Genomic DNA, 27,478 nt, shown 5'->3' with positions numbered 1-27,478 from the left:
GAAATACAAAGCGACCGCAATACAGGCACGTTCTTTATTTACGAAGCTCCCAACTGACCAGTCTGGTTAATATTGCTGGGTTCCAGACAACCCTAGGTCTTTATAGTTCAAGGTAGCACAGTAATAATAGTAATGAAGTTTGTTATACAATTATTAATCTTCTAAATCTTACAGATGTCACCCCATTGTTTCATTCTTTGCAACCTATTGTACAATAAATGATCAACTCGGTGGACGGATTAAAGATCATGATTTGACACGTTTCTCAGTTAGTCCAGTCTAACTGAGCTGGCAAAAATTGCTTTCTGGGTCTTCATCGGTAAAAGTAGAACTTATTGACGGTCGCTGTTTCGTCAGAGCTATGTTGTATACTAATATCTTCTATGTGAGATGCGCTACGTTGTTATTCTGAGTCATTAATATGACATACATATTTGTTAGCGCTTCACCTAGCGCTTCGTCTAGGCGAGGATGAGAAATAGAAAAACCTGGCTGAAAAACCGGGCCGAAAAAAGTTGGCAAATCGTACAGTGCTTAATTAGCAGCACCGTACGCGACAGCATTTAGGCCTGGTAGAATTGATGGTTGTGCCTCCAGGAAGTTCCGAGCACAGTAATCCGTTGTGCATGGGAGGTGAAAGGACAAATATATATTTGCCCTTATTATATGCGCAGGTGCCAGAATTTTATCAAAGCTTTATATTAAGACACTTTCGTTTACTGTTTTCACACAACAGCGTGGTATGCTCATCCAAGATGTACGTGTTACCCTTGGCGAGCAAATTGCACGCGCTGCCCAACCGCATGCTTAACTGACTCCGTTCACTGAGGCCGATACTGTATAAATACAATTTATTATTTCAAAAGATCGTAAGAAGACTGATTAGCAAACACGGATTTAAAGAAGTATCTTTTCACAGCATGACCTGAGGTATTACGCTATGCTTTGCTTTTGGTATTTACTTCATTAATATATATAGGGCGGCACTCTATTATATGTTTAAATAAGATGTCAACAAAATTGGTTTATTTGATAAAGTAAAATTTGAGGATGACTAATTACGTAAACGATCAGCAAAACGTCATCTCCAAATATGGAAAGCTGTAAAACTTACACGATGTCTTATATAACGATATGTATTTCGTACAGTTCGTACTAAGTCAACGAACGGAACTACAGCCGGAATCACTAAGTAAAATGGTTTTAATTTCGTTTGCTTTTTCGACGATGCTTTCAAAGAGCTCTTCATAAGATCCTACTTCACATGCTGGTAGGATTGATTTCGCCTGGTGGAAAATGAGGCTTAAAGCGAGCCCCTAACGGTTTATCGGGTGATGCAGCTTCCCAAAGGACACCTGCTCCAACTCCTCCCACTGCTGGTGCCACCTGTTGCTGGTCCCATATAGTTGACGTGGGACGCGGTGGTAAATGGCGGTCCACGCTGCTAAATCTGAAAATGGGCAATAAAACAAAAAAAAGTAGTTTCATTAGGTACCAAAACATTAGCGTTATTTGAATTCAGGTTTTTTACACAGTAAAAACTATTTTTATATTTAAAAAAAAAAAAGGTTAAAACCAAAGCTTCGGAAGTTTTAGAACGTTGAAACGCTAGATTTAGGCAACGTTCTTTTCAATAAGCAAGTCATATTAATTCTAACAGAAAGAATGGCTTTTTTATCGTGGGCAGACCACAGAAGATGTTATACCAATGTCGTGGGTTAGTTTTACGAGAGGTCGTCAACATTCTTTTTATAGCTATCAAAAGTACCTATGATAGTAGCTCCGTCGATTAATTCGATCGCTAACACTTTCTTCTGCTTCCGGTGGTTCTGATCCACGATCGACGGTCTCGTTTAGGTTCTGCTGTTTCTCGTGGCGTACACCTTCTGCTGATGCTGAAGGAGCCGTAGGCCTGGGCGGTCTTGGTGGCATGCCACTTGGTGGCGTCGTCGGAGGTGAGCTTGGACTAGCGTAATGGACTCGCATCTCGATGCGGGTCGGCGTACCCGAATTGTTGGCTGGATGCTGTTGTTGCCACAGGCCATGATTTGACCAGGAGTGGGTCAGTCCTATCGAACCTGGTTGTCGGCCTGAGGAGGAGGAAGAAAAAAAACAGATAAAGTCCGATCTCTGAACGCATAAGCCTTCTACGAGAATACGACGCTCATTATAGAACGAAATAATTCATCTAGAAAATAGCAGCAACACCCATATTGTGGTCCAGATAATAACATGTAACAAAATACATACAGAATAACAGGCAATGGAATTCACTATTTTCTAAAAAACAACAAAACAAAGCAAGCAAATGGTTGAAAGTATCGCGAGTCCTACAACCGATTTATCGTGCAAAATATCATATTTGTAGCCTCTGTATTAGATAATTGTTTTATAAATCGCCTAAAAAGTCTCGTTTGGATCAATCCACCGTGTCTGCAGTAAGCGATAGGGTTACAAGTACCTGTTATAGGCTAATTTATACGCAAACAGAAGCTGAAATATTTACCATTGAAGCTGAGCTCCATGTGCACAACAGGCTGTCGTCCTTGCTGAGTACGGAGGTGGACGCGCGGTGTCGGTCCAGAGGAAGAGCTCAAGGATGACGCTATACCTCCACCTGTATTCGCCACCCCTCCAACTACACCCGACACGCCGGACGCAGTTCGGTCGGTTACATCCACACTATCAATTGTACGATCACTCAGTGTTCGGCTATAACGGGGAATTTGGCGAACGGTGCTTAGCGGAGTTTCATCTCGAGCTGACGAATAATATGATGAAGACATCGGATCCACCTGCTTAGCAGGACATTTACTCACGTTTTAGCTTAAGGTTGCTCTCATAATTAATCGCATTGATTTTGAAATATAGGAAAAAGAATAATAATCAGCATCCTGTACTTTCTTAGCTTTTTTTTTCCTGGATAGGTGCTCGTACGAACACCTATCTGGTTTAAGCCCATACCTGAGGTGAGGTTTGTGGACACGGAATCCTCATGGAGCTTCTATCAAGAGAGGAACCTCTGTTTAGTCGGCGGTAGGACGCGCGAGGGTCAGCAGAGATGGTCGACGTAACGGGATTATGAGCACCCTGTAATGAATTATGCCTGGATAATGGCTCATGATGAAGAGGGAACCCGAAATGAGATTCGAAAGTAGGGTCGCGGGATGCGTCGTTCGTTGGTGTTGCAAAGTCCCGATGTTCCATGAAAAGCTTCATCAACGAAGGCGAGTGTAATCTTCTTCGACTATTTTGAACAGACTTTGTAAAATGCGGAGCAACGATAAAAAATATCTGTTAGCGCTTTAACCAAATTTGTATATGCACAATTAAGTCAATCTTGACTAGTATTATGGTACCTTATTTGCCAAATTTTACTGACCACACATCGCGGCCTCTTAGCTTATATGTATTCGATGACGGCAATATAGAGCATTATCAATAAAAACCAGAACGATTTACTGTAAGTACTAAAATGAGAGAGAATCAAATAAGAAGGGAAAGGGTACTCAGTTTAAAATATACCTGCAATAATTCGGTTGCGGACGTCATCGGTCTGCGAGATACATTTTGGAAAATCGAGTGATTTTGCCAACGCAAACGAAAGTCGTGATCCATAAACTTCATCACGTTTAGCAGACCTAAAGGACCGTGTGAGGAGTCAAAGTGGAGATCGAAGTCGTCCTCGTCGGAGCTCTCATCTCCCTTGCGGACCTTCAGGCCTTCTATACCGTCGACCAGCGGCTTGTCGAATGACGATGTCCGCGATGTCACTTTTTTCTCAATAACGATCTTACGATTGTTTCCGTCTTGTTGTTCTTTTTTACAGATCTTCTCCCGAACAACCACTTGGCCGCCGTTTCGTTCAAAAGTAAATTTCTTGTAGGATTTCATAGGCAGACCTCTGGGTGTGAATCCGTCTCGCGTTTCCCTAAGCGTCGAATTCTCTTTGGCTACTTCTTCACTGGGAGCTCCCTCGGGAGATAATCTACCGGGGATTTTCTTCGGCCGTTCATCAGATGGCCATACAAGACTTTGAGGCGGATCCTTTGTTTCAAAACTCTCTTGAGCTTTTACCGCCTCTACCATCCGCGACACGATATGTACCTCTTGAACACTTTCAGCGGCTTTATCAATAATTTTATTTTCGATAGCCTTCTGTGGTTCCACCATTCTCTCCAGTTTTTGGTCCGCCCTAGTGCTGGGCGCAGCCTGAGTTCCACTCAACACCCGAGGAAGCAGCAGTTTAGTATCCGTCGTGCTGCTCTTTGCGCTACTTTTAAGTTCTATCGACGCTTTACTAACACTTCTCATGGGTGCACGTAGCAGACCGTTGTCGCTATGCATCGAGACAACACTAGAAGCGCGGCGCACAGGCCTTAACGGAGTTTGTTCAACAGATTCTTCTAAAGGAATCGGCTCGTTTACGTCTTTTGAAAGTGGTTGTTGCAATGAAGCGGCAATTTGGAAAGAGTGTGAACTCTCCGTTGGGTCCATGTCGTCCTCGTCAAGAAGGACAGCTGACACTACCGAGGGGTTCTTGGTTAGGGCAGTGGAAGAAACATTTGAGACATACCGCATGGAACAAGACTGCATAGGCGGACCAATGGACGAACTGCCAGCTTTCACTGCCAACGATGGCATTCGCATGAGACTTGAACTCGGAACGACGGCGTTAGGTTCCGCTTCGTCCATTGTATTGTCTGAAGTTGTGTCCGTGGAACTTAGCTGCTCCCCTAACCTTTCAGCAGTCAAGGGGTGTGCATTGTGCTGAGTTCTGTCTGGGGTGGGCGGCGTTTGCGGTTGAAGTGCCAGAAGAAGTTCGAGGCGGACTGGAGAAAGATTGGCCAGATCTTCCGCCACTTGTAGCAGCTGCGTGTCGTATTCCTCATTTACCCACGCGTCGTTACACACGTCGACAATTGTCGCTCGTTCGAGTGCATTCACAGTTAACAGATGACGGATAAGGCCGGAAGCGGCTAGAGAGAGTAACAAAAACAGTCGAGAATTTCACTTACTGTGGTATACTATTTTGAACTAGTAAATGTTAATTTTGTTAGTTTCCGGAAAAACGGACTCCATAGCGGAGAGACAATAGCGACGTTAGGAATAGTCTTAGCAAGGAATTTAAGTAACATATTTTCATAGGAAGTTTTTCGTGAATCTCGTAAGAGACAAAGCCAGATGACTCGATTTGTGTAATGATTGTAACACACAAATATTGCTATGATAATAATAATAATATACCCAAATGCGATAAATTCATCAGCGATCGCGTTGTTGATAGGGTAAGAATTACCTCGAATAGAACTAATATTAGCGCACCCTTCTAATTCCGGTTAATATCCCTCAAAACGTGCAAACAAGCGAATAGAAGTCCAGAGCTACGCCTCTTTTGGCAAGCTAAAAAAGTGTGGAAACTTTGTTGCACTATTTATATGTATACATATATAGCGTGCTTATCAAATATTTTGAAAAAGCGATTATATGCGTACAATATGTTTTTAAAGGTGAGAACGAAAAATACGTGTCAAGCCCAATTAAGACATCAATAATCAGATGGCATTTTTAAAAAGAAAAAAAAATCAAGACAATATATAGACGAAGCTCAGATGGGAAACCACTGTCTTCTTTTTCATGTTATGGGGAGCGTACCGACAGTGAAGAGATTGAACTTACCTGCTCGTTGCTTGGGTTCATAGTAATCTCCCGTGGAAATTTGCTTGACTAGTTTTTTAAAGTTGCTTCCATCGAAAGGCATAGCTCCATAGACAAGCGTGTAAAGCAGCACACCGAGCGACCAGCAGTCCACTTCCGGCCCGAAATAAGGTAACCCCTTAACAATTTCGGGCGACGCGTATAGTGGGGAGCCGCAAAACGTGCTTAAAAGATTTTTCTCATCATAGACGTTTGATAAGCCGAAGTCTGCAATCTATTCCATTGGAGCAAGTAAAGTAAAAATGTGCAGTTACACTACTAAACATCAATGAAAACGTATGTTACATTAAGCCTACCACCGTGTCATTAACATCAATATGTAACGCTTTATAATACGGTATTCGATTTTCGCTATCTATGATAGCTATCCAAGTTAAACCCTTATTAAATGGGAATAACCGTAATATAATTAAAACCAATGACTTTTGCCAAAATTCAAATTCCGCTGTTCTTTGTGTGTACTTACTGTCCTTTGGATTTAATGCCTACGCCTTTTGGCACATAAAGCTTTTCCATATCCTCAACACTCTCATGGATCTGTATGAAATAATAACTGACAACTAACTTGTCACACCTCGGACATTCGTAATAAGCATATGCTTTATAGTTTCACTTACAGAATCGTTTGGACTTCGATATTTTCTTTCCAAGATATATTCCTACTATTATATACAGCCATATAATAGCAGATCGAAATACTTCGTGCGTGTCTAGCAATGGTACTACTACTACCTATTTTATCTGTGTCAATAAGACAACGCCATTTTCTTCGCAACAATGTTATATTATGATTCTATGCTCATAAATACAGGCTAGCGTTATCAAGTTTTATTGGGAAGTACGCGAAGTAAGATTGCACGCTGTATAAGTTCCTATCTATAGAATACCTATTTAAGTTAGTGAGGATTCCGAAGTCTCGTTGACGCAGCCGAAAAATTCACTATATTATATCGATAGCACCTATACGAATCAATTCATTGTATGTATCTCGTGTTTAAGGTAGACAGTATAAGAACTAACCTTAGCGTTGCCTTTTTCATCGAGGAGAATATTTTCCAGTTTGAGATCTCGGTGGCAAATTTTATATTTGTGAATATAATAAACCGCAGCGACAACCTGGCGAAAAATCCTGCGCGCTTCAGTATCGCTTAAGACCTTGCGTTCGCTCAAAAATTCGTACAGCTCACCGCCTGACGCGTTCTGCATAACCAGTACAATTTTATCCTTGTTCTCGAACACCTCGTAAATGTGCACAATGTTCGGATGTCTAATTGATGACATGATCTGAATCTCTCGACGAATACGAACTGCATCTTGCTCTGTTTCAATTTTTGATTTTTTTATCGTTTTAATCGCTACCTGAAATAGAGGGATGCGAGTTTACATTTTCTGTCTTGTTCAGTTTAAGCGTGTGAAAAGGCAGGAAAAAAGTACGGGACAATGTCTAAAAAATTGCTTTGAGAGCAGGATTTCCTAAAACTTTCAAGTTTACCCTTTAGAGAACTAAGACGGCTTTACAGAGCGTAGATGTACGAAGTTCAATTTCGATTATTTCTAGAAAATTTCCAGTATGACAAATCGATGTTGTTCAACAACAAAACCCATAGGCAGTGAACTACAAGGGGAATTTGGCGTATTTGTCAGTACTTCAGAACGGATCTATTGACATCTAAATTAACTTTTGCGTAACATTCTGTAGAACACCAGAATAGTAAAAAAAAAAAATCTGTGCAGAAATATTTCCTCTATGACATTAAGCATCGCTAGTAGTAATAATAATCAATGGAGAAATATTGCAGTACTTATTTTTCCTTCTCTCTTCCCTAGCATCTCAGAAAATTTGATTAGTGACTTCAGCTTTTCCTGTAAAATCCTGTAAAATTCTTACAACGACTACTATAACACGTGACACGATATGGTGCACTTCTTCCATCGTCATGCTGTTCGATAATAGAAAGTATTGCGTTCCCAAGCGAGACGACATGATATTGTACGAATCCAGAATTTGTGGACCAAGTGCTAGTTAATGCATCGTGTAAGGTAGCATTAGATGACCCATACAACACACGAGGAACTGAAATCAGCGAAGCACAGACGCACTTTATGAAGCAACAGTTCAGCTACACTCAATTTGAGCACAAAAAAGCAGTGATGTGATTTAATATATCCCACTTTTTAATGCAGTTACGATGTAAATAGTAAAAATCAAGTCAATCATAATCGTCTTTATTCAAAGGATATGTTCCCTGTCGGGGAGTGGTCCTTATCAAGAGTCCTTTTCACGTCTTAGCGATTGAAATTAGTACACAAATAGAATTCGCGCTAGCTAAGTACAGGTATTCAATCAGCGGATATTGAGAACAACATCGACTTATCGAAAGTATTATATGTTTAATCTATAACTATAACTAAACTTGAATTAGGTGGCTATACGTTTGGTTATGTCAAATAAGCAGATGCAAAGAAAAACGTCTATAGACAAACTTGCAATATTTGCCGATTCAATCGTATAGAGTGATAAGCAAAGATATTGTCATGTCATCTATTATTTACGATGTGTATTATTATTTCTATATAACACTCTCTGTAGAGGTAAGGGCCGGCAAGCCCTCAGTTCCGTCATTTAAAAGCCCCCCGAATTAAAGCTATACACGGCGTTTCATTCTCGTGACAACCAGATTTCTGCCGTCTTCTCCGCATGTTTATTACCGGCATGAACAGGAACGCATGTCTGTACGTTCTGGTCAGGAGACGACTACACTCCGACGCTACATCCAAAAGTACATCGGCCGGCTGAACAACAAGTAGGCCTAATAGAATAGGATGCCCAATAGGCCGCCCCCCTCACATCTTTTCCTTTTCGACGATTCTAGCTGATGGATTACGAAGCAGGCTCTATTCGGTGAATCTGACCACTACGAGACTTGATGCCCGTTCGTTGGTCGGCTGTAAAGGTAGTGGTGAAAGGTATCGCTGACGCTGGCGCTGCTGCTGCTGCTGCTGCTGCTGCTGCAGGTGACGCTCTTGTCCGAGTAAAACAACCCTAGGGCTGTTCGCGCTGGCGACCGCTACTGGCGCTAGTAACGCAGAGTTGTGAACCAGGAGAATCGTTGCCTACTCAGTCAGTTACCCCCTCGCCTGCAGCAGCAATTCGCGGCGTCGCTTGTGCTGCGGTAAATTGTGGATGATATGTCGGATGTCTGGGCCTAGAATAAGCCCTCATAGTCCGCATTCATCACGAAGCAAAGCCAGCAATTCACAATGTAGAATCACAGTTAAAGCCACCAAGTGCTTAACTGGGTTATTGCCATCGCCGTCGTCGATACGACCATGCCACCGAGAGCAAAGGACCCTAAAGCACGCGTAGTTTACTACCACTACGACTGCCCTTTCGGCTCAGCAGCGCTCGCCTGCTTTGTGTGGCTGCAGAGAGACTTGCCACCAGCTTCTGTAGCGGCATCACGTCCGGCGACTCGAAAAACTACTGTTGCCTCGATGCTGATAGCTATTTGACTCGTTGGGTTGCAGTATTTAATTCCAATAGCCATCTTAATCTGAAATTTCTATATCGGGTCACAATTTTTAACTAGATCTCAAGTGCACATTCATTCGAAGGAACGTATGTACACTAACTGCTTTGAGTTTTCCACCTGATACTGCTGTTAGACACTTCATCAGACAGAACTCCATGTTTATGTCCAGACTCGAGCCTAGACCTAAGATTAGTAGTCAAATACGTTACACACTAACCTGCCTATTTGTGCAGTAAGAAAATAACTTGGACAGGGACTTGCTGAGAGACAGAGACGAAAATAAATGGTACTTCGTTTAGTGCACCGAAAGTTATTCGGTGTTATTCAAATATCATAGTGAAAAATATCCCGGATGACTAGGGCGGTATGCTTCCGCGTTTTCTATTAGGCTAGCTTCAATTATTATACTATACAAATGGTATATGGCTTTTCAGCATATAAAGGAAAATAATTCCGGATTTCGGCTAAAAGATACAAGTCAGTATGTTCACAAGGCTTTTCATTAACTATAAGTCTAATAATAACCATCTACAATCGAGAGTTTAGCCACTATACTTTAATATTACACAGATATAATGGTATGCGTCTCGTGTCGCCTGTACCAACTGTTAAGCAAGCGTCGTCGTTACTTTTAGACTACGTAGATTGTAACGCTTTGGATGGTATCCTCTCGGGCAGTTACACCACGAGCCAGCGAAAGCAAAATGGCTGCAGCTGCTGTATGAGTAGCGTCTGGTCGTCAGCGGGCAAAAGTGACGTCGGCCAGAGTGGGAAGCTATTGTCTAATACTTCGAGAAAGACGCTTTTTCGATCAACGGGGAACTGCCTGTGTCGCCCACATTTTTGGTCAGTATGGTATGTCTGAATGCACTCAATGCACTGAATGGACGGGTGGATGGATCACCGACGACATAGAAGATGAAAAATACTATAGACACCGCGTGGCAGTGTCAGATCTAAAGAAGAACTAGGCCCGTAGACCAACAAACCAGGCAGCCACCACTTCCTGCGTGTTGTCGCTTCAATCACTAAACGTTTTGGCTTTATTGAAGCTCGCAAAAACCTGACTCTTATTTTCGATTGTCAAGAAAGGAATTTCATAGTTTTTTTTTTTTCAAAAATGCCTTTCCGAGATCAACAGGCGCTGAAGAGGTCTCCAGAAAACACCAGGAAAAGAGTAAAACCCCATAAAGAGTAGCATGGGCGCCGCTTAGCACCAGTACAAGTTGGAATGGCATTCATATAAATTGCAAATATTGCTTAGAAGTATTATGCCCTTGCAGAAGGGGAATTCTGTAGCGTTTTATGTTTCTCAGCATCTCGACTGTACGATCGACTCCTCAGCGCCAATTTAGGTTCGGCCCATGTGATCCGCCGCCCACATGTCGATTTCTAATAATGAAGAAATTCATTTTTGCTAAAAACAAGCCACATTATGGCATAATATTGTGGCGGACAGTAGAACCTGGATGGAAAGGAGCTATGGAGTTCGAACGTATCTCCGAAAACATAATATTAACTAAAAGGAATATTAACTCTTTCCGTAGTTGTGCTGGTCCAGTTAAATATGCAATAGTAAGGCGCCAGTGTACGATTTAGCCAAATGGCTCATGGCTTTTGATGGTTGTGATCAACAAAGAAGTGCTTCCGTGAGGAATCCTCAACCCCGTTACAAAAGAGACAGAAGAGAGGGAGCAATCTGATAATACTGCTGATACAGAAACTCGTTGCTGTCACGGACGACTTCCATTTTTAAATATGTATTAGACTATTTTTTTTATTTGGTTCTTTCAGGCAAAGAAAAAACAATATTCCCAACTTAAGACGAAAGAAATTCAATAGCCTGAGGTTGCTTTACATTAGTTTCAATGTGTGTAGATTTCATGTTGATATTTAGTTTTAGGAACGTGCGCTCTACTTTTCTCAACGGGTTCATCTAAGCCCCGTGTGGTCAAAGAGCTAAGCGACACCAAGTTTTACAAAAGCTTTTTTATTCTGCTTGTTATGGAATTAGTTATTAGTAATTACGGAAGTTGAAAGGCAAATCTAGCTCAAATATCGATTGTTATTTTCAAGTTGGACTTGTGTTTAGCTATTGCCACTTCGACCAGCATAAGACTATGGCTTATTTAATCTATAAAATCAACGCTGATGAAAACGAATACGTACAGCGTTCAGGCAGACGAGTGAACGGCTTTCTCAGACCTCTAACAGAGCGTAAAACATTACTAAACGGAAAAATAATTGTACTATTTCAATCACCAAACGTAAAATGAGATTTTCGTGACTAGAAAAACCGTCTTGCCCAGATAGTTTTTCATCTGTCTATAGATATATGCTATCATTTCTGTGTCTAGGCTGAGGCACGTCAGAGTAAATATTTTTATAACAGATCGAATTAGCAATGTGGCCAGGTTTTGCTTCCTGAAATGACGCCACATTCCGAAATCTGAATAGCTATCTTTGAAGAGCTTTAAAACGAAAGAAGCTAAGAACAATATCGAAGGCAGACGACGACATTTTCCTGCGTTTTCAGTCCTCTAATGATAAATCTAGACAATTCGAGTGATCACCTATGACAAACGTTAGTAAACATACAACACAAGGCAAGAGTATTGCTTCTACTACTGGATTTTTGTCATTCGCTGATATTTGTATATTTCTAAAGCGACGCGGTTTGTTTGAATGAACGTTAAATTGGTTCAATTTAGACTGACTGATCAACTGGCATTCCTACGCATCAACGCGATAAGTTTTTCCCATTTCTTGAACAGGAGCATAGATAGTACTTTCCGTAATACTGTCTTAAGTAAAATGACAACACTTATTGACTCTTAGAAAAGCGGATGACGGACAGTTTCATGAAGCAGGTTTTAATCACCTAGCAAAGCGGAAGCCAATTATGCTTGGTTGGGGAAAGCTTAAAGCGAACAACTTATTGTACAACTTACCGTTCTCACATACGTAGAAGTACTTACCTCTTGTCCAGTTTCCTTGTTGATTGCAAGCTGCACTTTGCCATATGTGCCTTGGCCCAACTTGCGCACAATGTCAAAACGATGTTTTAGTTTATGTTTATTTTCCATTCTCGTGCATTGACAGCCGCACAACTCTTAGCACTATCCGACTGATTCAGATTTCGATCATTTGCTAAGCACGAACTCGCTTGTCTTCACTGATAATCACACGCAACTATTTATATCACAACCCGCAATCTGCAGTTGGCAAACTCTGCGACCTTAAAATAATGAATACTTCACGAAAATCACAACACGAACAACTCCTCTCAACGGGTTACTTCGTCGATTACATTCACCATTATTATCATTATGATTACGTAGAAGGTAACGTCATCTTTTCGCAATTGATTTTCAGTGCACTAGCTGCTACTGCCGCCGCCGCCGCTGCTGCTGCCGCCGTCGTCCGTTGCACGTACACAACAGTAGAAACGTTGAGTCAAGGCCATATTATGTTTTCCTGTCGAATTAGTCCAATTTGCGAGGCACCGATATGGAGATGGCGGGCATATTGAGATACGATGCAACCGCGTCCTATAAACTTGCTGCTACTATTGCCCGACGCTGTGACTGCTATGGTCAGTATTTCAATTCCAGGATTGATTCGACAAATACCGAGGAACCGAGCCTGCCTAGTTAGCTGTTAGTGATCTCTGCATTCCAATAGTGACGAAGCAGCATATGCGATCTGCAGTGCTAGTTCGGAGTGCTGCTAGCGGTAGTGCTGCTATGGCGCGGCTGGCCGGCAGCGCTACTATCGTCGCCGTTGTCTTTTTCCTAGAGGGCGACCAGTTCCACGGGTCTTTTTCCAAACGTCTCTCAGCTAGGAAGCATACCGTCCTCAACATCAGTAATGACGGTGCATGAGCAGTGGTCTGGTAGGCTTTCGGCTTGTTTCTTGGCCACCATATCGGCGCCCGACACTTTCGTAGTTTCTGCAGCGCGACTCGAAGTCCTGCCCAGATAAAAAGCGAGGGCTTCGCAGGCAGACTCTCTACAAACCTGTGACTTTCCCTATTGGCACAGGCGATTGTTAAGCTGCGCGATTTTCACTAGCGTTTTCGTCGTTCTGGCATCCCTATGGAAACCGATAGGCGTTAAGTCGCTTGTGTTGACCACTCCGGACCCTGTGAGGCCCTGCGTGGACGAGTGCTGCTGGAACAGGCGTTTTATCCAGAATCACTTGTATCACCTCAACTATGCTCGGTGCCTAAGCACCTTTTTATGAGCCCCCCCGTCAACAACAACCCGGTAACAGCGCAAGATAAACAGATACATTCTGAAAAGAAGAGCAGTTACCAAATCATTAACACAAAGCGGACATATTTTGTAGTTGGAATTAAAAACGAACTAAGCCTTACATGTATTCAGCCCGGCCAATGTAGCCTTCTATTTTTTTCGAAACACTCTATCGATCCAATGAATGGCCACTGGCCGATCAGAATTAAGATCAAAATTCTCAGGACACACATAATCGTCGACGCACTTTGTTGCGATCCCAACGCTAACCATGGGGATCCTTCTACGCAATATCTGCAGTAAACAATACGATTACCGTGCTTTACAATTATGTTATGCAGATATGCAGACATTTTTAGCCCTGATGTAGATTCGAAGCAGGCGACTATAAGTGCACCGAGGATGTCGTCTTAAAGTATCGCTTATTATTACGTTCAGTATTATCTCTTCCAGAAACGATTTTCTTACAGTCGTGGTTAACAAAGATAGACATCCTTTGATAACAACTGGAAATTGTATATATATGTCTCTCTCTCTGAGAGAGAGATTATTAAATTATATAGAGAGCTGTAGGGTAGGTAGGCCTTCGAGAAGGCCAACGAGGATTCCGTTGTGTTGGCGTAGCAAAATGCATTTGCACTCAGTTAGATTATACAGTTAGTAGTGAGAAATCAAAATCTAGTTCTGCATGCCTTTCGTCTAATGTCTTGAACCAGTGCCAGAGCTATTTGTCAGCTCTGTTCGTTTGTGATATATGTCGATTTCAGTTGTCGATTATTAAATAGCACCGTCCTTTCTATGTAGACAGAATCCAAAGGAGAAGTCTGAACGATTCGAAACTAATACGAAACCGATCTTGCCGTAGCCAAGAACAACAACAACAATAACGACAGCACGTGCAGCAGCAGCAGCAGCAGCAGCAGCAGCAGCATCTTGCTTTAGTAGACGAATTATCTGAATAAGGGATAATTCGCTACAATTGCCACAGCCCTTATGGCCGCCCTTATTACTATTCACGCCGTATATGGCGCACCTCTTCTGTCATTCGAATTCACAAAATGCTGGGACGGCGCTGGGATCGTGGGGAGGGAGGGCGTAAACGACAGTTCGCTCTAAGCCGGATGGGCGATTTAAGCCACTATTTGGGTCGGGAAGGAACAACGAATGCTACCGTTCATGTTGTGATGTCAACTGGGTAAGCATTTCCTGCACGCGCTGAAACAAACAGCTGCCCCATTCTTTTGCGGCTGTCTTCGCTAGTGTGACGATAGCGGGCAGGCTCCGTTTGATTCTGATTCGCCCGACTAACCTAATTTAAGCTTCTTACACAATTCAGTAACACATTGAACTATATATTGCTCACAAAGCGATGAAAAGATGTTTCTCCATGTATTGCGTCCGCTACTCTAGCCATTAGGCACTCATCACTTCAGACAGATGACTACTAGCACAAAATCGGGCGTGTTGACATCCGGATCGTACCTAAGCTATCACGTGTTTCCAAAATTTCGCGGGCAAGCTCACCGCGTTATATAGCTGTCGAAACACGATGTTCCGCAACTGAGTGCTACAGAGAAGTGCGACAAAAACTTGGGTGTTGCAATTAAGAAATCGAGTGATTTTATCTGCGTGCGTTGTTCACTAGAGGCGACGGTTCCCTTTCGAAATAGAATGTATGCAAAATTAGTGTTTGCGGCAGCTCCTTCGCCCTTGAAACGCTACACCCATTCGAGAAGAAGGCTTAGAATAAGTTCAACGAAGGTCAACTAGTTTTTGAATGGTATATCTGTTATCTGTAGATCATTTCTGATTTTCAACCACAATATAGCTAGACCAAAACGGTTTTCCATCACATGTTGAATACTTTAGCATTTGTGATCTGATATTTGATGTACTAAATTCAGCCCGCTCGTTTTAGCCTTACAACGTAACCAAACAGTATTTTTTATAGAGAAAACAGTAGGACGATTTAAGTGAAACAAACGGCGTTATTCGTAAATAGGGAAAGTTACTTACCTTCAGTAATTATCTTCTGCTCTGAGACATCAACATCGTTCCCGTGTGATCCGAATACGTCGGACGGCTATTGAGCGCGTTTTGAGAGTTACTTTTTCACCATAAACTACGCATTCGTAAACGATCATGCTGGAGAGACTGTTCAACCTAATCTGAGTTTACAGGGATAACATTTTAATTAAGTAACTTTAAAAAATAGTCCTTAGGTCAACAGGTTACAATCCCATTTCTGCTGTAGATCTCTATCATGTAACGAACCATTGAACGAGCTTGTCCGTAACAACTGCAACCACACATAGAACAAGCATAGATTGTCAGTTTTACGGATACCATGTATTTTAGTTAATCAAGAGGGTTTACATACCTTAACGCTCGAACTGGTTTATAGATATAGAGTAATTAAAGCGGATATTTTTGCCGTGCTGCAGTGCCTGGCGCTCAGAATTGGTGTGTGAATATATAATTTAAGAAAGACGGCAACTACCGTTACTTCTGTTACATTTAACGAAAGCAAACAGTCAAGTATAGGCTGATCGTTGATGCGACATGTGAGTGTCAATCTTCGCGTGGTGCTGTTCGTATCTGAGTGCATGGTACTGTGTGCCGTGTACACAGAATTATAAAGCCATCGATACGTGTGGCGACACGAACAGCAAAGCCATAACATCGCTTAATACAAAAGTGTGCTGGGGCTGCTGAGTTTTGGCTGAGAGTCGATGTTGACCCATTTCCTCTTCTGATTTTATCCTTGTTCCTTAAAATCATCATCTTGCGTTGCCCTTTTTCTTCTTATTGTTGATCGGAGCGCCCCGTGCTGTCGCAGTATCGCAGTATACTCGTTCTACACTCGAAGCTGACTATCGTTGATGAATCGACCGTCGGGCAGCGATCGGCTACTGCCGCCGTTGCTGCTGCCGCTAGCGGAACCACACTAGCGTCGCCAACAATGCCTTCGCGAAGCACCACTGTAGTACTACAACACAGAATGCTATCAGATAGACTAAACTCTCCAATGTAAATAATAGTAGTCTTCATAACGGCTACTTGTACTGTCTAGCTACCTTACCCAGAGGATCGTCACGGTGTGATCAGAAGCTCGACCAAGCTACCGCTGGTGGCTCCGTCTTCATTAAGCCTGCTTTAATCTCATCCGCTTTCAGAGAGGCGCAGATGTCGTTATGAGTACCGAACCAGTCATCCACTCATCAGCTTAGATAATTCCTCGGACATATTAAATACAAGAAATAGTAGTAATTTGACATAACAACTATGTTATGAACAGTAGAAATAGCATTCGCAAATGAATACATGAACGTACGAAATCTAACGATCAAACACTGATCTGAAATAAATAATTTCAACAAATACATTTTGTTCCCTATTTAGTTGAGATTAAGCTATCATAGCTAAGATGTCGTTCTGCTCCATATATATATATATATATATATATATAGACTAGAAAATAACCACAACGGTATTCATATACAGGTTTGAGTGGACAAGCTGACTTGCCACGACTCCATATTTTGTGCTAAAATTATTCTAGAGACCTGTTAATAGCTTAAATAAAGGAAAAGAGACTGTTTTTCGTGAGCTTCCTTGGTAGTTGTCAAACATTTAGATGTAAAAGCTGATGATCTTTTAAACTCTACAAAATTGTATTTTTGAAAAGTAATTAATTTTTCTTATTTTCACTATGTAATCGCACGTATGTAATCGAGGTAGATAAACTTCAACAGGGTAACTGGTTAAGGGTGACAGAGCGACATCTGGTAAAGAGAAGTACAACGACTGCAGAAAGGTCAAATATATTTAGAACACAGTCGTGAAGTGTTTGTATGTGGGAGATGCAAAACCTCTGAGAACCAATGCTTCCGCACAATTGAATAACGGAGGTAGGGTTAAGGGATGGGCGTAATAATAAAATCAATTCGCTGAAGCAGGGTGACCGAAAAACTGGTACTAAATGATTGATTACAACAATGCATTGCCGAAAATTGGATAGCTAGACTACAAGGTAAACACAGGAGACGTAGCCGTTAAAGTTACAGAAGCCGATTGACACGAAACAGCTACACAGAACCTTGATTAGGTTCAAGCGAAGCAGGCCTAAAGTCCGTTTACATTCGACTGGAAAAAGTGACATGTTGACAGTATTAGGTGTATGCGTAATGCTGGACATGTGCTGAAAGAGATGTGTACAAATTTTTGCCTGGGTTTTCCTAGCCTCGTCAGGCGAGCTGATATGTGGCTGGCCCGCTGGCACACGGGTCCCGATTTATTCGGTGTATCTTTTCAAAATTTGCCAAGCAAGAAAGCAGCAATGAATAGACCACTACATACACTATCAACGTGACCCAAAAATATCCAAATGATAAATCTGGAGCTCAGTTTAGATGATGTTTTAAAAGGGAATGAGAGGATCAAAGCAAAATTAAATCAGGACATAAATGGCCATCCGCCACATCAGTGGCTTCGTCTGAATCTGATTAGGCATATTTTTTTTTTTTTTTTTTTTTTAATAACTTTACATTAACAGCGGAACAACGACAAAACTGAGCCGGAACGTAGCAGCCGAAGTGCCAGCATCTCATAGTGCCTGTGTCCAAATCCGCCGGTTCAAATCCCAGTCGTGATGTGCGAGGAGCGGATAAACTTTTCGGATACAGGTGGGAATCACCTGTTTTTTTGCAGTAGCAACATCGACAACAAACATACACTGCCTTCGACGTAATTTCTTCCGTTCATAATATACCGCAGGCGGTAATCTCTCATTTTCATGTCTCTAATTGTGCATCTAGATTTGTAAAACGTTATTTTCATTAACAAAAACTTTAAATGAAGCCATTACAGTCGAACTGTTCCACTAAAATAACCCGTACGTACAATGCCTCCTATGTGCGTCTAGAACGCCCTCGACTGGTCAAAAGCGTCACAAGTTTATTATACTGTTTCCATATCGTATCTCCGTATTGTAAGCGCATACCTGAGATATCGACTCCTTACTGTAACTCGCTAATTTTATTTATCTGGGCTGAAAAGGATGTTCATTGCAATATTGATTTCTTTATTCATTCAATAACAAAAGGCTTATTTAAATACAAGCAGTACCATTAATCTTAGCTAGCAAAATGTTAAGCTGTCACAAGCGAATCCGGTGGACTTTGGAACGAATAACTCTTAAACTAGTTGAGCTAGAATGAACATGTTAGAGATACTTCTTTTTATTTTCTTCGAATACTTGTTCCAGCGTTGTGACCTTCTGGAGAGCCATTTACCTCTCATTCGCGTGCCATAAATGACTTCTCTATATCTTGCTTCTCAAAGTAGATTGGTGGTGGGATATGCTTGTTGACCAGTTGCCCGTTTTCAGGCATGGAAGGTCCCGTATTCTTAGCTTGAACTAGCGAGTTGAAGACAACATTGGATATTCCTTTATTCAGTCCGGGGACTAGTAGAGCCATGGTGACTAGGTCTGGCGTTGTCATCAAGTAACCAGAATGTCCGCTTCCGATTGCAGTGTCGACGATGCATAAGTCCTTTGAGCAACCCGAGATAGTGAGCTGCATTTACTATTTTATTTCCGACGAATACCTTGATGTCCATTGAGAGTATTACCACCACCTTATTACTTACTGCGCGACACTGCCGTCTAACTTAATTTCTTTCCATAGCAACATCAAGTCCCTTTCCGGTTGGCGTTAAAGATTGAACTATTTACTATCTATGAAAACCGTATGCTCCACACGGGTTTTTGTTGAAGTTCCATAGATTGTACGTAAAATACATAGACTGATTTGGAATCAGTGTACGACAGAAAGTCCCCTTTTCACACAATTCGCGCATTTTTACTATTTAGGCTATAATTTTGTAACACCTTACATGGTCCTCGGCCTCTAAGCTCTGCTTTTGTGTAAAATCTTTTGGATTGCGGCAATGCGTATTTTGGATCTTGGATTTATAACAAAGAAATTACTATCTATTTTCAAATAAATCATGTACTGATCATTTTAATAAAGTCCACGAAATATCTTTCGTTGTGATTAAAAGGTCAGCGTGCAGAGTGCAAAGCTAGACAGCTTTAAAATTAGAATACCCAAATGTAAAATTGGTCTCTAAAAAGACAGACCATTCCGGTTTAGTTTAACGCATATGTCAAAGTACTCAGATCGCAAAGCCCTTAAGGAGACATCACTAATATAAGAATGTTAGCGACTATATACGAGTAAGATTGACGATTTTAGGCTTCTGTTTTATAGTTCTCTGAATCATATATACGAAGGACTCAATAGAATTTAGGTCAGCGTATTCTGTTTGCACTTGTACACGATATAGCCTAACAGCTTCAAAAACCCTATCTGTGATATATATAGTCACAGTGGCTATATAGTGGCTATGGTCCGTTAATTGGTTTAATCCTCTGAGTATCATTGGCTATTGTATTATAATTGGCGAATTTCAGCCGTTTCCTTCTTATTTAATACAGTCCAAAAAATGATCCAGTCAAGAATATATTTTAGATGGTAAAGCAACATACCTGGTTGACATAATATTAGTATTAAGCCGATAATAATATTTATTTATGCCAATATTTAACGTAGACAGTTTCCTAGCTAGTTGATATTTCAAAAAATACATATATCAGCTCTTAGTTTAAGCACGCCTGTGTTGGGACAATATTTTATTGGGAGGGAAATTTTAACTCGGGGAAGCTCTTCAAAGGTTGATGTTTTAGGTGGAGAACATGCTGTTTCATATCTTTTGTACTATGTTTGGTTAAAACCGAAATGCTGCCGAAACAGCAGGCGTCATTTGCTTTTGCTAACAAAATTGCTCAAAAGGGCTTTGGCAGATTTGGGCTCGGTATTCTGCATCTAGAGGATGCTATCTGGGATTGACAACTATTCGCTGGGCTTCAACGGATCAGCAACTTAGAACGTAGTTGAAACACTTCTTAGAAGTGAAACTCACTACCTTCTCACACGATAACACACATTATTCGATGGAAAAATTAGAGAAATTTGTCAACAGTAACATAACATTATAAGCTGTAGTTACAGAAAAAAAAAATATATATATATATACCTTCACATGAGAAACACTTCAGTCGACCCGTTTAAAGATAATAACTGCTGAGCTTATATTTTGTAAATGGACCGAATCGCTTTTTGTATGAAAACTTCCAAAGGCTGTATACTTAGGTAAATTCAAAGCGTACGCTTCTTAATGTAGATAGCGCATATCGTTCAAAAACATCGCGATTATTGCACACCCTATTCTTCTCGTCCTATTTCAGAGCCTAAAGTCATCGGCGATCTAATCTTCATAACTAATCCTTGTGGCGGCCTAGCCGTTTTGTATTGCAGACAACGAACAATGTTTGACAATATTTCGCTTGTTGAGCAACTATCGTCGACGTACAGTAACGCACCGATAATCGATGTGGTCAATTCGCAGTGCAATTGGCCTATCATCGAGTTTAGACATAGTGGATTTTTCTTCAGTGAAATGGATCAGCTACCTCGTCCATTAACAGCAGACGATCAATCAAAAAATACAGGCTTTTCAGCTTTTAAGATCGATCAATTTCTGCAAAACGTCTGCCTTGCGAAGCACATTGGGTTTTATAACAGTGAGGTAAAGCATTACCATATTACCAAGCATATTGGCGACAACTTCCATAGTAGCAAAGAGGTAAGAATAATATTAAGAAAAAAAAAAAAACTCAAAATTGCCTTCAATTCCGTTGCTTTTCCGCTGCGAAGAGAAACACACACACATAGAGGCTGTGCAGTTATTTTGAAAAAAAACTGGTATAAATTATGGGAATTAGCATAATCTTTATCGAGTTGTGCACCGAAATTAGCTGCGCAAACGACAAATTTACTATCGACTCAGTAATGATGTGATTACTTGCTCAACTTCTCAAGAGGTAAATGACAAGCATGAAGAGCAGGTGCTCATTAAAGAACTCACGAGGGACTCCCGCGCGCTGAATATTGGCGGTTTGATCAGCCAAAAAACGTTGTAGTATGTGACACTAAAAGTAATCTCTTCTATTCAGTCTATATCATCTGTAGCGACAGGTTCAAACTTTAACATACTTATTAACTTGTACGTGCGATGCACGCTAGAACGGTTCCGAAACAGTTGTTTTTGCCGAATTCTGCTTCTACAAACACTATTATTCAGCTACACACGTAGCCTTTCCGGTCGGACGAATAAGCCGAAAGGCGCATGATTCAAAATGACCGCGCGGTTACAGCTACACAAGTCATCGGTAGTGTTATGCCGAACTATGTACGGGGTGTGCCTACATCGTCAGTCACTCACTTAGAACATAAACTCATGCCGCAGAACGGGTGGAGTGAGTGAGTGAGGCCTACAATAAGAGTATGGGTATGTTCCGGTCATCCGCCTGTTCGTTTATTTCTCTGCTCCTGTGAATAGCGTCAAAAGCAACCACCCACACTTTTACTCACATAGGCAGAGAAACGACCCCCTAACGGAAGTAATGGTGGGGTAGGCTGATCGCTACTAACCGTAAGGTAACGCCACTTTCGAGTTCGCTACGAAGGAGAAAAATTAAACATTCACTGGGTTCGTCACTGATACTGAAAAGAGACCAGTATGAAGTAAAGTGGCCGTACTGCAAATGCATGCAGGTTGCCATTTATCATAAACCTTTGTACTACTTCTAATAGCAGTATATTAAAATATATATAGTACGATACGGAAAAAAATCGTAGAAAAAAGTAAATCGACAATAATTCGGCAGTAATTAATTTTCTGATTAATGCCATTTTATTTCTACATGGTCCTGGCTATGTCTAGACATTTTGAAAACAGTAGGACGCACAAATCAAGAGCGTTTGTGATCTATTTTGCGCGCGTAATATGACTCTGATAGTTAAATAAAGAGGTTCAGTTTACTACACTAAAAAAAGCAGTTGCTTGGAGAACCCTGTCAAATCAATAATCAAATTGCTAAGATTCTTAGTGCAATAACAATAAGATCTCATCTCTAGGTTAAATGGAGTCAAATTATAATTTGCTCAGTGATATATATATATATATATATACCCCGCATATTGGTGCAAGTTTCTATCTATTTTGGGAGCCACAGCGTGAAATGGCTTTAAGTCCTTGGAAAGGAACTTCTAAAAAAAAATCTGTGCTACAGGACATAGTGATAATTTTGGCCGCTTGTTTCCCTTTGAAACCGATCGTTAATTTCATGCTTAAGGGAAACTACTCAATTTTTTGCCATTGAAACACTACGAAAGCAAACGTGCCTATACATGTGATTGCCAACACGGTTATCACAATCAACCAGCACAGGGTAATGGTTAGTAAATGTCTGTATTTTGTCACATATATGGAAGAGTACGTGCGATCGGTATAGATATACATTAAGTATAAAACTATTAGACACTGTACTATGTACTGTGTGTAAGAAAAATCCTGTTTCGAGAATCATCTATGGGATCTACTTTTCTGAAGGCTTTTTTGAGCAGGTAGCGCATTCGTCCCTAGATAAATTGCTACATGACCTTAATAGGACATGGCTGACAGTTGGTTGGCAGGCAGTGGGCCTCAGTTTTAAGGCGTGTGCTTTAAATAGCAAACGTTCGTTAGAGACAACAATAACATCTTTTGGAAGCCCCTAATTGTGCAACACCTATCACTTGTTGCTGCCGCCGCCGTTTCAGCTTCCGCGGTACCGAAGAAGACTTATGAGAAAAAAAAGAGCCAGTTGCCCGGAACTTAAACAAATGCAGGCGGGGGAAAAAGGAGAGAAAATAGCAAAAAAAAAACAGCTCAAAGCTAATGTTCGCATCGCTCAATGTAAGGCCTTAGTGTATCTGGCTTGCGCGACTTCAGATCCCTATTCTGTCTGCCCTACTATACGGTTGCCCGCTCTGATCCGTACTATTTTTGGCCTGTCGGACCCTCCTTTCAAGGATTACTGTTCGTTTCGCATACAGGTCCATCACTATCGGACAAATACAGAAAAATTCTCCCAACTTCACTAACCTATTACTCATAGACGACTCGATTATGTAAAGACAGATTTGTTCGGAAATTGGGCGCCACTCAATTTCTGACTGGCATTAGGCAAGCAAGTTTAGCAACGTCCATACCTCACGTAACGCACCCTGGCGGGGGAGTTCCCCCAGTATGTACTAATAAAACCTTGTTCGTAATCGACTTTTTCATTTCAATTATCATTATCTTCTAGAAATGAGAGTGAGATAACGATGAAAAACAAGATTATGCACTTCCTCTACGAGCAACGTAATGAACAAGACAGCCTGACACGCGAGCTCAGTGAAGCACATTCTCTGTGCATGAAGCGTGATGTGTGCGATCCGATGATAGTGTTTAGAGTATATAGAAGAGGGAACGGTTTTACATTGAATAACTTCAATCGAATGTTAATATGGATGGAAACCAGTTTGAAGCCTACGCTATGTTACACTCTAGTTATCTAAGAGTGCAAAGATATTATTAAGTAAATAAAGAAATCTGACAGCCAAAAACGTGACATTACGTTTTTTTTTATGAACAATTTGTCAATCATATCACAATCGCAAATGATGAAAAGCTTAGTTAAGGTTCTCGTTCAATTCAAATCAATACAGAAGCACTTAATTTTGGCAAAACAAAGCATTGTACATGTACGATAATTTGATATAGCTATACGTATGTATCATATACGAGAAAATGAAAAAGCTGATCGAAAGTATATTGTCACTATATTTGTCGTTTGTTTCGTTTCTTTTATTTAAAACCACACTCCGCGACAAGCGCTAGCACTGCACGCATTACAGACTCATCTATTAGCGGATCATGTAGCCAACAGACATTAATGAACGTACATATAGCTTGGTTATTCTGTAAAGGAACCCTCTTAATCAAGTTTCGCTTAAACTTGAGCTCCTGAATGTACGGCTCTTCGATTGAACGAATCATCTCGAGATATTTTTCTAGAGTATAACTCAAAAATGGAACGTTGCTGTTCGCCATAGTGTCACTGTCAATAGAGGCCTTCACCTTATAGATCTTTAAAAGAGCCTCAAAATTTTTTCGCACCGAGCTTATCGAGTCGACGATCCTTGCTAGATCGTCTATTATTTTTAGCAAGTTCTCGCAGAGCTCGTCCAGTTTCGCTTCGTCTGGTGTTTCGCCACCTTTGAGTACGATTATTTCGCGAATTGTTCTTGCACCCTGCAATTTGGCCCTTTCCCATCTCGTGCATGCATTATTGTAAACATCTGCACAGCTATCCTTCACCCTTCGAGGTAGTCCTGTGAGGTTTACTCCGACAGGTGAGTACGGGCTGTCTTTTTTTAATGGAGTAAATCCGGCACCTGGCTGGCGCGATAACTTTGACGGGTCCAATGGAATTGTTGGGGAGTTTGTCTGCGCGCACATCGCGACCGATTGTTTTGACACGGGATATGAAAAGTGACGATAACTATTGGTCGGTAATGGGGTTTGACGAACAGAAGTCGTTTTTAGCGTCCAAATCGCTAACTCAGCTTCACTCTTCTCTCTGATTACGATTGACAGTGCACAGTGATAGCAGGACCGCAGTAGAAATGGTAGACGATGATGCCGAGAACGCTGCTGCAGGCCTGTCAGCCTGCTCGGTCCAGCAGATCTTCGATAATCGCTGGGAAACTGCGGAGAGCGTTGAAGTACAGCACGTTCACTATCGGCTAGACATCAAGTGACAGATTCACTATTTAACCCATTAATGGCAGATGGCCAGTACGTAGCCTGAGCACCACTGGACCAGACCACGTAGCCGAATGTGCTACAAGTTTTATCTAAAAACTTCAAAGATGTAGTGAAGATGCGCTAAAACATTCTTTCCGAACGATTCAGCAACGTTTTGGCATATGTTACACTTAGCAATAACGCGTTCGCTATTTAAAACTACAGTGGATTTGTAATGCCAGATGTTACGACATCAGATTATTCTCAAAAGTTTACTTACTACCACACCCACAAATAAATGGCACAGACGAACTGATCAAAGAGACGTAACATTGGGGTTTCACGAGTTAATCTAACAAGTCATATCAACAGTACTTACTTGCCTTACAAAAGCTGCCACAAAGTGTTTGATTTATTTAAACATCTAGGTCGCCGTAAAAAGCGTATTCCGAACTCGGTTTATTATGACTACGTATAGTTACGACAGGTAAACAAAGTCACCACGACGGCAATAGTAGCAGCGCACAGCACACGAATGGACGCGGCACACACAACAGCATCGAGTGACCATCCACCCACCCGGCGGCCAAACACCGCCAAACGGAGAAACTATCTCAGCGATCTACAACTAGCAACGGATGAGCGCAAAGCGTCGTCGTCAATGCTCTTCACTTATACAGTAAATGGAGAACTGGCTGGCTGGCGGCAGTCAGCTCCCGCGGTCCCTTCGAACCCGAAACAGCTCCCATCACCCTTACCCAAGCGCCGCGCTATTCGTATTGCGGTAGGTCGCCTGTGTAACCGCGCTCAAGAATTTTGTTGATCCTCCTTTCCACGTGCCCTGCCGACTAATAAAAACACGAGCAGACTACGCAACCCAGTTGCGTGTAGCCTGGGCTGCTGTCAGATGCCACATGGCGGGGAAATTCAAAGGTAATGTGGTACAATTTTGTTACAGCTTTGCTTGCTGGACAAATTGTGAGAGCAGCAAAGTTACTGGTATCACGTACCGCCTGCTACTTTTATAGTAAATATGTCTAGGGATCAAACTGTTTCGATACGACAGATTACCGTAGTAGAACCAGAAAGCCGTGCTTTCAGTTCTGCGCGTATCACTAAACGGGCCCGTTAAACCACCGCTATAAGCGGCTTGATGTTTTTCTATGCATCATAATCATAATAAACATATACATCATTGGGCTTAAGTCAACAACTGCGTAAATAGTCGAACGCGCGTTTATCTGTAGCACGACGGGGATCGAACAGCTATTGCCATCAGACATAGATCCTAATCATGTCACCAAAGGGTGCGAAGTGTCCTGTATTTTACTAACTTGTTGCTCATTCTCACTCTGTTACCAAATCTCCAACAATGAGTAATTCAAACTAGACATCTTTTAAGCTTCCGCAATTTTACGGGACGCCGCATCTCGCGTACATTTTGGCTGTATTACCTTTGTTTATATGTGAATTTCATGATATCCAGTTAGTGATATATGTATATATATACTACCTGGCTTGTATAGTAGTGTGAAGAATGTGTGATTTCTTATGCTCCATATGCAGAACCATAGGAATTGCCTGAATACTGACTAATATGCCTAATGGCTTAAAATTTTTCGAAGTGAATGCCCAAATCACCAGACATCCGTAATCTGATTATCTGTTGAAACCACGTAGCGATGTAAGTTAGAAAAAGAGCTCGTAGAGTAACGCAAGAAAATGTGTTCAGTAACAGTACAGAATACAATTAACAGTATACTACGTTGGTCACTAAGCCGAAACGGCCGATTCTGCAATAGCAACGTCGCCGGCGATCTGTTCGCTTGCGTTCCATCCTGTAGGTTGGGCCTCTCGGCGTCTTGCTGATCGTTGTCCCCATGAACTTTTTGCAACGGAATAAGTGGCTTTGAATGCAAACACTCAAGGAAACGAAAATGAAAAGCGATACAGAGTGGAAGATTCCTATTTTACACTTTTATATCAGTTACAGAAAATTAGTAACGATATTCATTTTAATTTCGCCATTTTAGTAACTCATTTACATATATTGTAGTTTTCCTCTTAGTACGCCTGAATACCTAAAAATACAGGTCTAAGGTGCCGCTTTTCAAGGTTTACAACAACAATATTATAATAGAACTTATTATAAAGATAACACTATGCAGTAAAAGAAACAAACTGGTATCTGCGCGGGTCAACCTATACTTAATTGTCATAGTCTTTATT

The 27,478-nt window shown here is 41.4% G+C and overlaps 2 protein-coding genes across 4 annotated transcripts; both read right to left on the bottom strand.

The window, feature by feature from the left end:
* Window positions 1-15: 15 nt before the first annotated feature.
* Window positions 16-25,744, bottom strand: Nuak (Nuak family kinase 1). 3 transcript variants are annotated; one of them, XM_022835502.2, is made up of 10 exons: window positions 25,629-25,744; window positions 15,524-15,806; window positions 12,230-13,547; window positions 6,739-7,077; window positions 5,680-5,932; window positions 3,526-4,979; window positions 2,965-3,261; window positions 2,507-2,795; window positions 1,769-2,090; window positions 16-1,450 (listed from the first exon to the last, which is right to left on the bottom strand). In XM_022835502.2, exons 3-10 carry the CDS (start codon window positions 12,335-12,337, stop codon window positions 1,261-1,263), a joined length of 3,252 nt encoding a protein of 1,083 aa, XP_022691237.1. In that variant the 5' UTR covers window positions 12,338-13,547; window positions 15,524-15,806; window positions 25,629-25,744; the 3' UTR covers window positions 16-1,260. The 3 variants fall into 3 exon arrangements, with proteins under 3 accessions (XP_022691237.1, XP_086824959.1, XP_022691238.2); XM_086968833.1 differs by having other exon boundaries at window positions 12,230-12,505; XM_022835503.2 differs by lacking the exons at window positions 15,524-15,806; window positions 25,629-25,744 and adding an exon at window positions 7,607-7,792 and having other exon boundaries at window positions 12,230-12,332.
* LOC111261747 (cyclin-dependent kinase 2-interacting protein) lies at window positions 24,271-25,725 on the bottom strand. Its single transcript, XM_022835469.2, has 2 exons — window positions 25,633-25,725; window positions 24,271-25,210 (listed from the first exon to the last, which is right to left on the bottom strand). Exon 2 carries the CDS (start codon window positions 24,959-24,961, stop codon window positions 24,308-24,310), a length of 654 nt encoding a protein of 217 aa, XP_022691204.1. The 5' UTR covers window positions 24,962-25,210; window positions 25,633-25,725; the 3' UTR covers window positions 24,271-24,307.
* Window positions 25,745-27,478: the final 1,734 nt, after the last annotated feature.

This window comes from Varroa jacobsoni, unplaced genomic scaffold (genome assembly GCF_002532875.2).
Source record: "Varroa jacobsoni isolate VJ856 unplaced genomic scaffold, vjacob_1.0 scaffold_593, whole genome shotgun sequence".
In the NCBI taxonomy this organism is placed as follows: Eukaryota; Metazoa; Arthropoda; class Arachnida; order Mesostigmata; family Varroidae; genus Varroa; species Varroa jacobsoni.
Note: the sequence above shows the minus strand (reverse complement) of the source record. Positions and strands in the feature narration are given on the sequence as shown.

Coding starts and splice junctions, on each gene's coding strand:
- Nuak (XM_022835502.2), bottom strand. CDS start 12,337: ATGGAAAATAAACATAAACTAAAACATCGTTTTGACATTGTGCGCAAG. Junction 2,796..2,964: donor GTCCACAAACCTCACCTCAG/GTATGGGCTTAA, acceptor CCTGCTAAGCAG/GTGGATCCGATGTCTTCATC. Junction 2,091..2,506: donor CATGGAGCTCAGCTTCAATG/GTAAATATTTCA, acceptor CCTCCTCCTCAG/GCCGACAACCAGGTTCGATA.
- LOC111261747 (XM_022835469.2), bottom strand. CDS start 24,961: ATGTGCGCGCAGACAAACTCCCCAACAATTCCATTGGACCCGTCAAAG.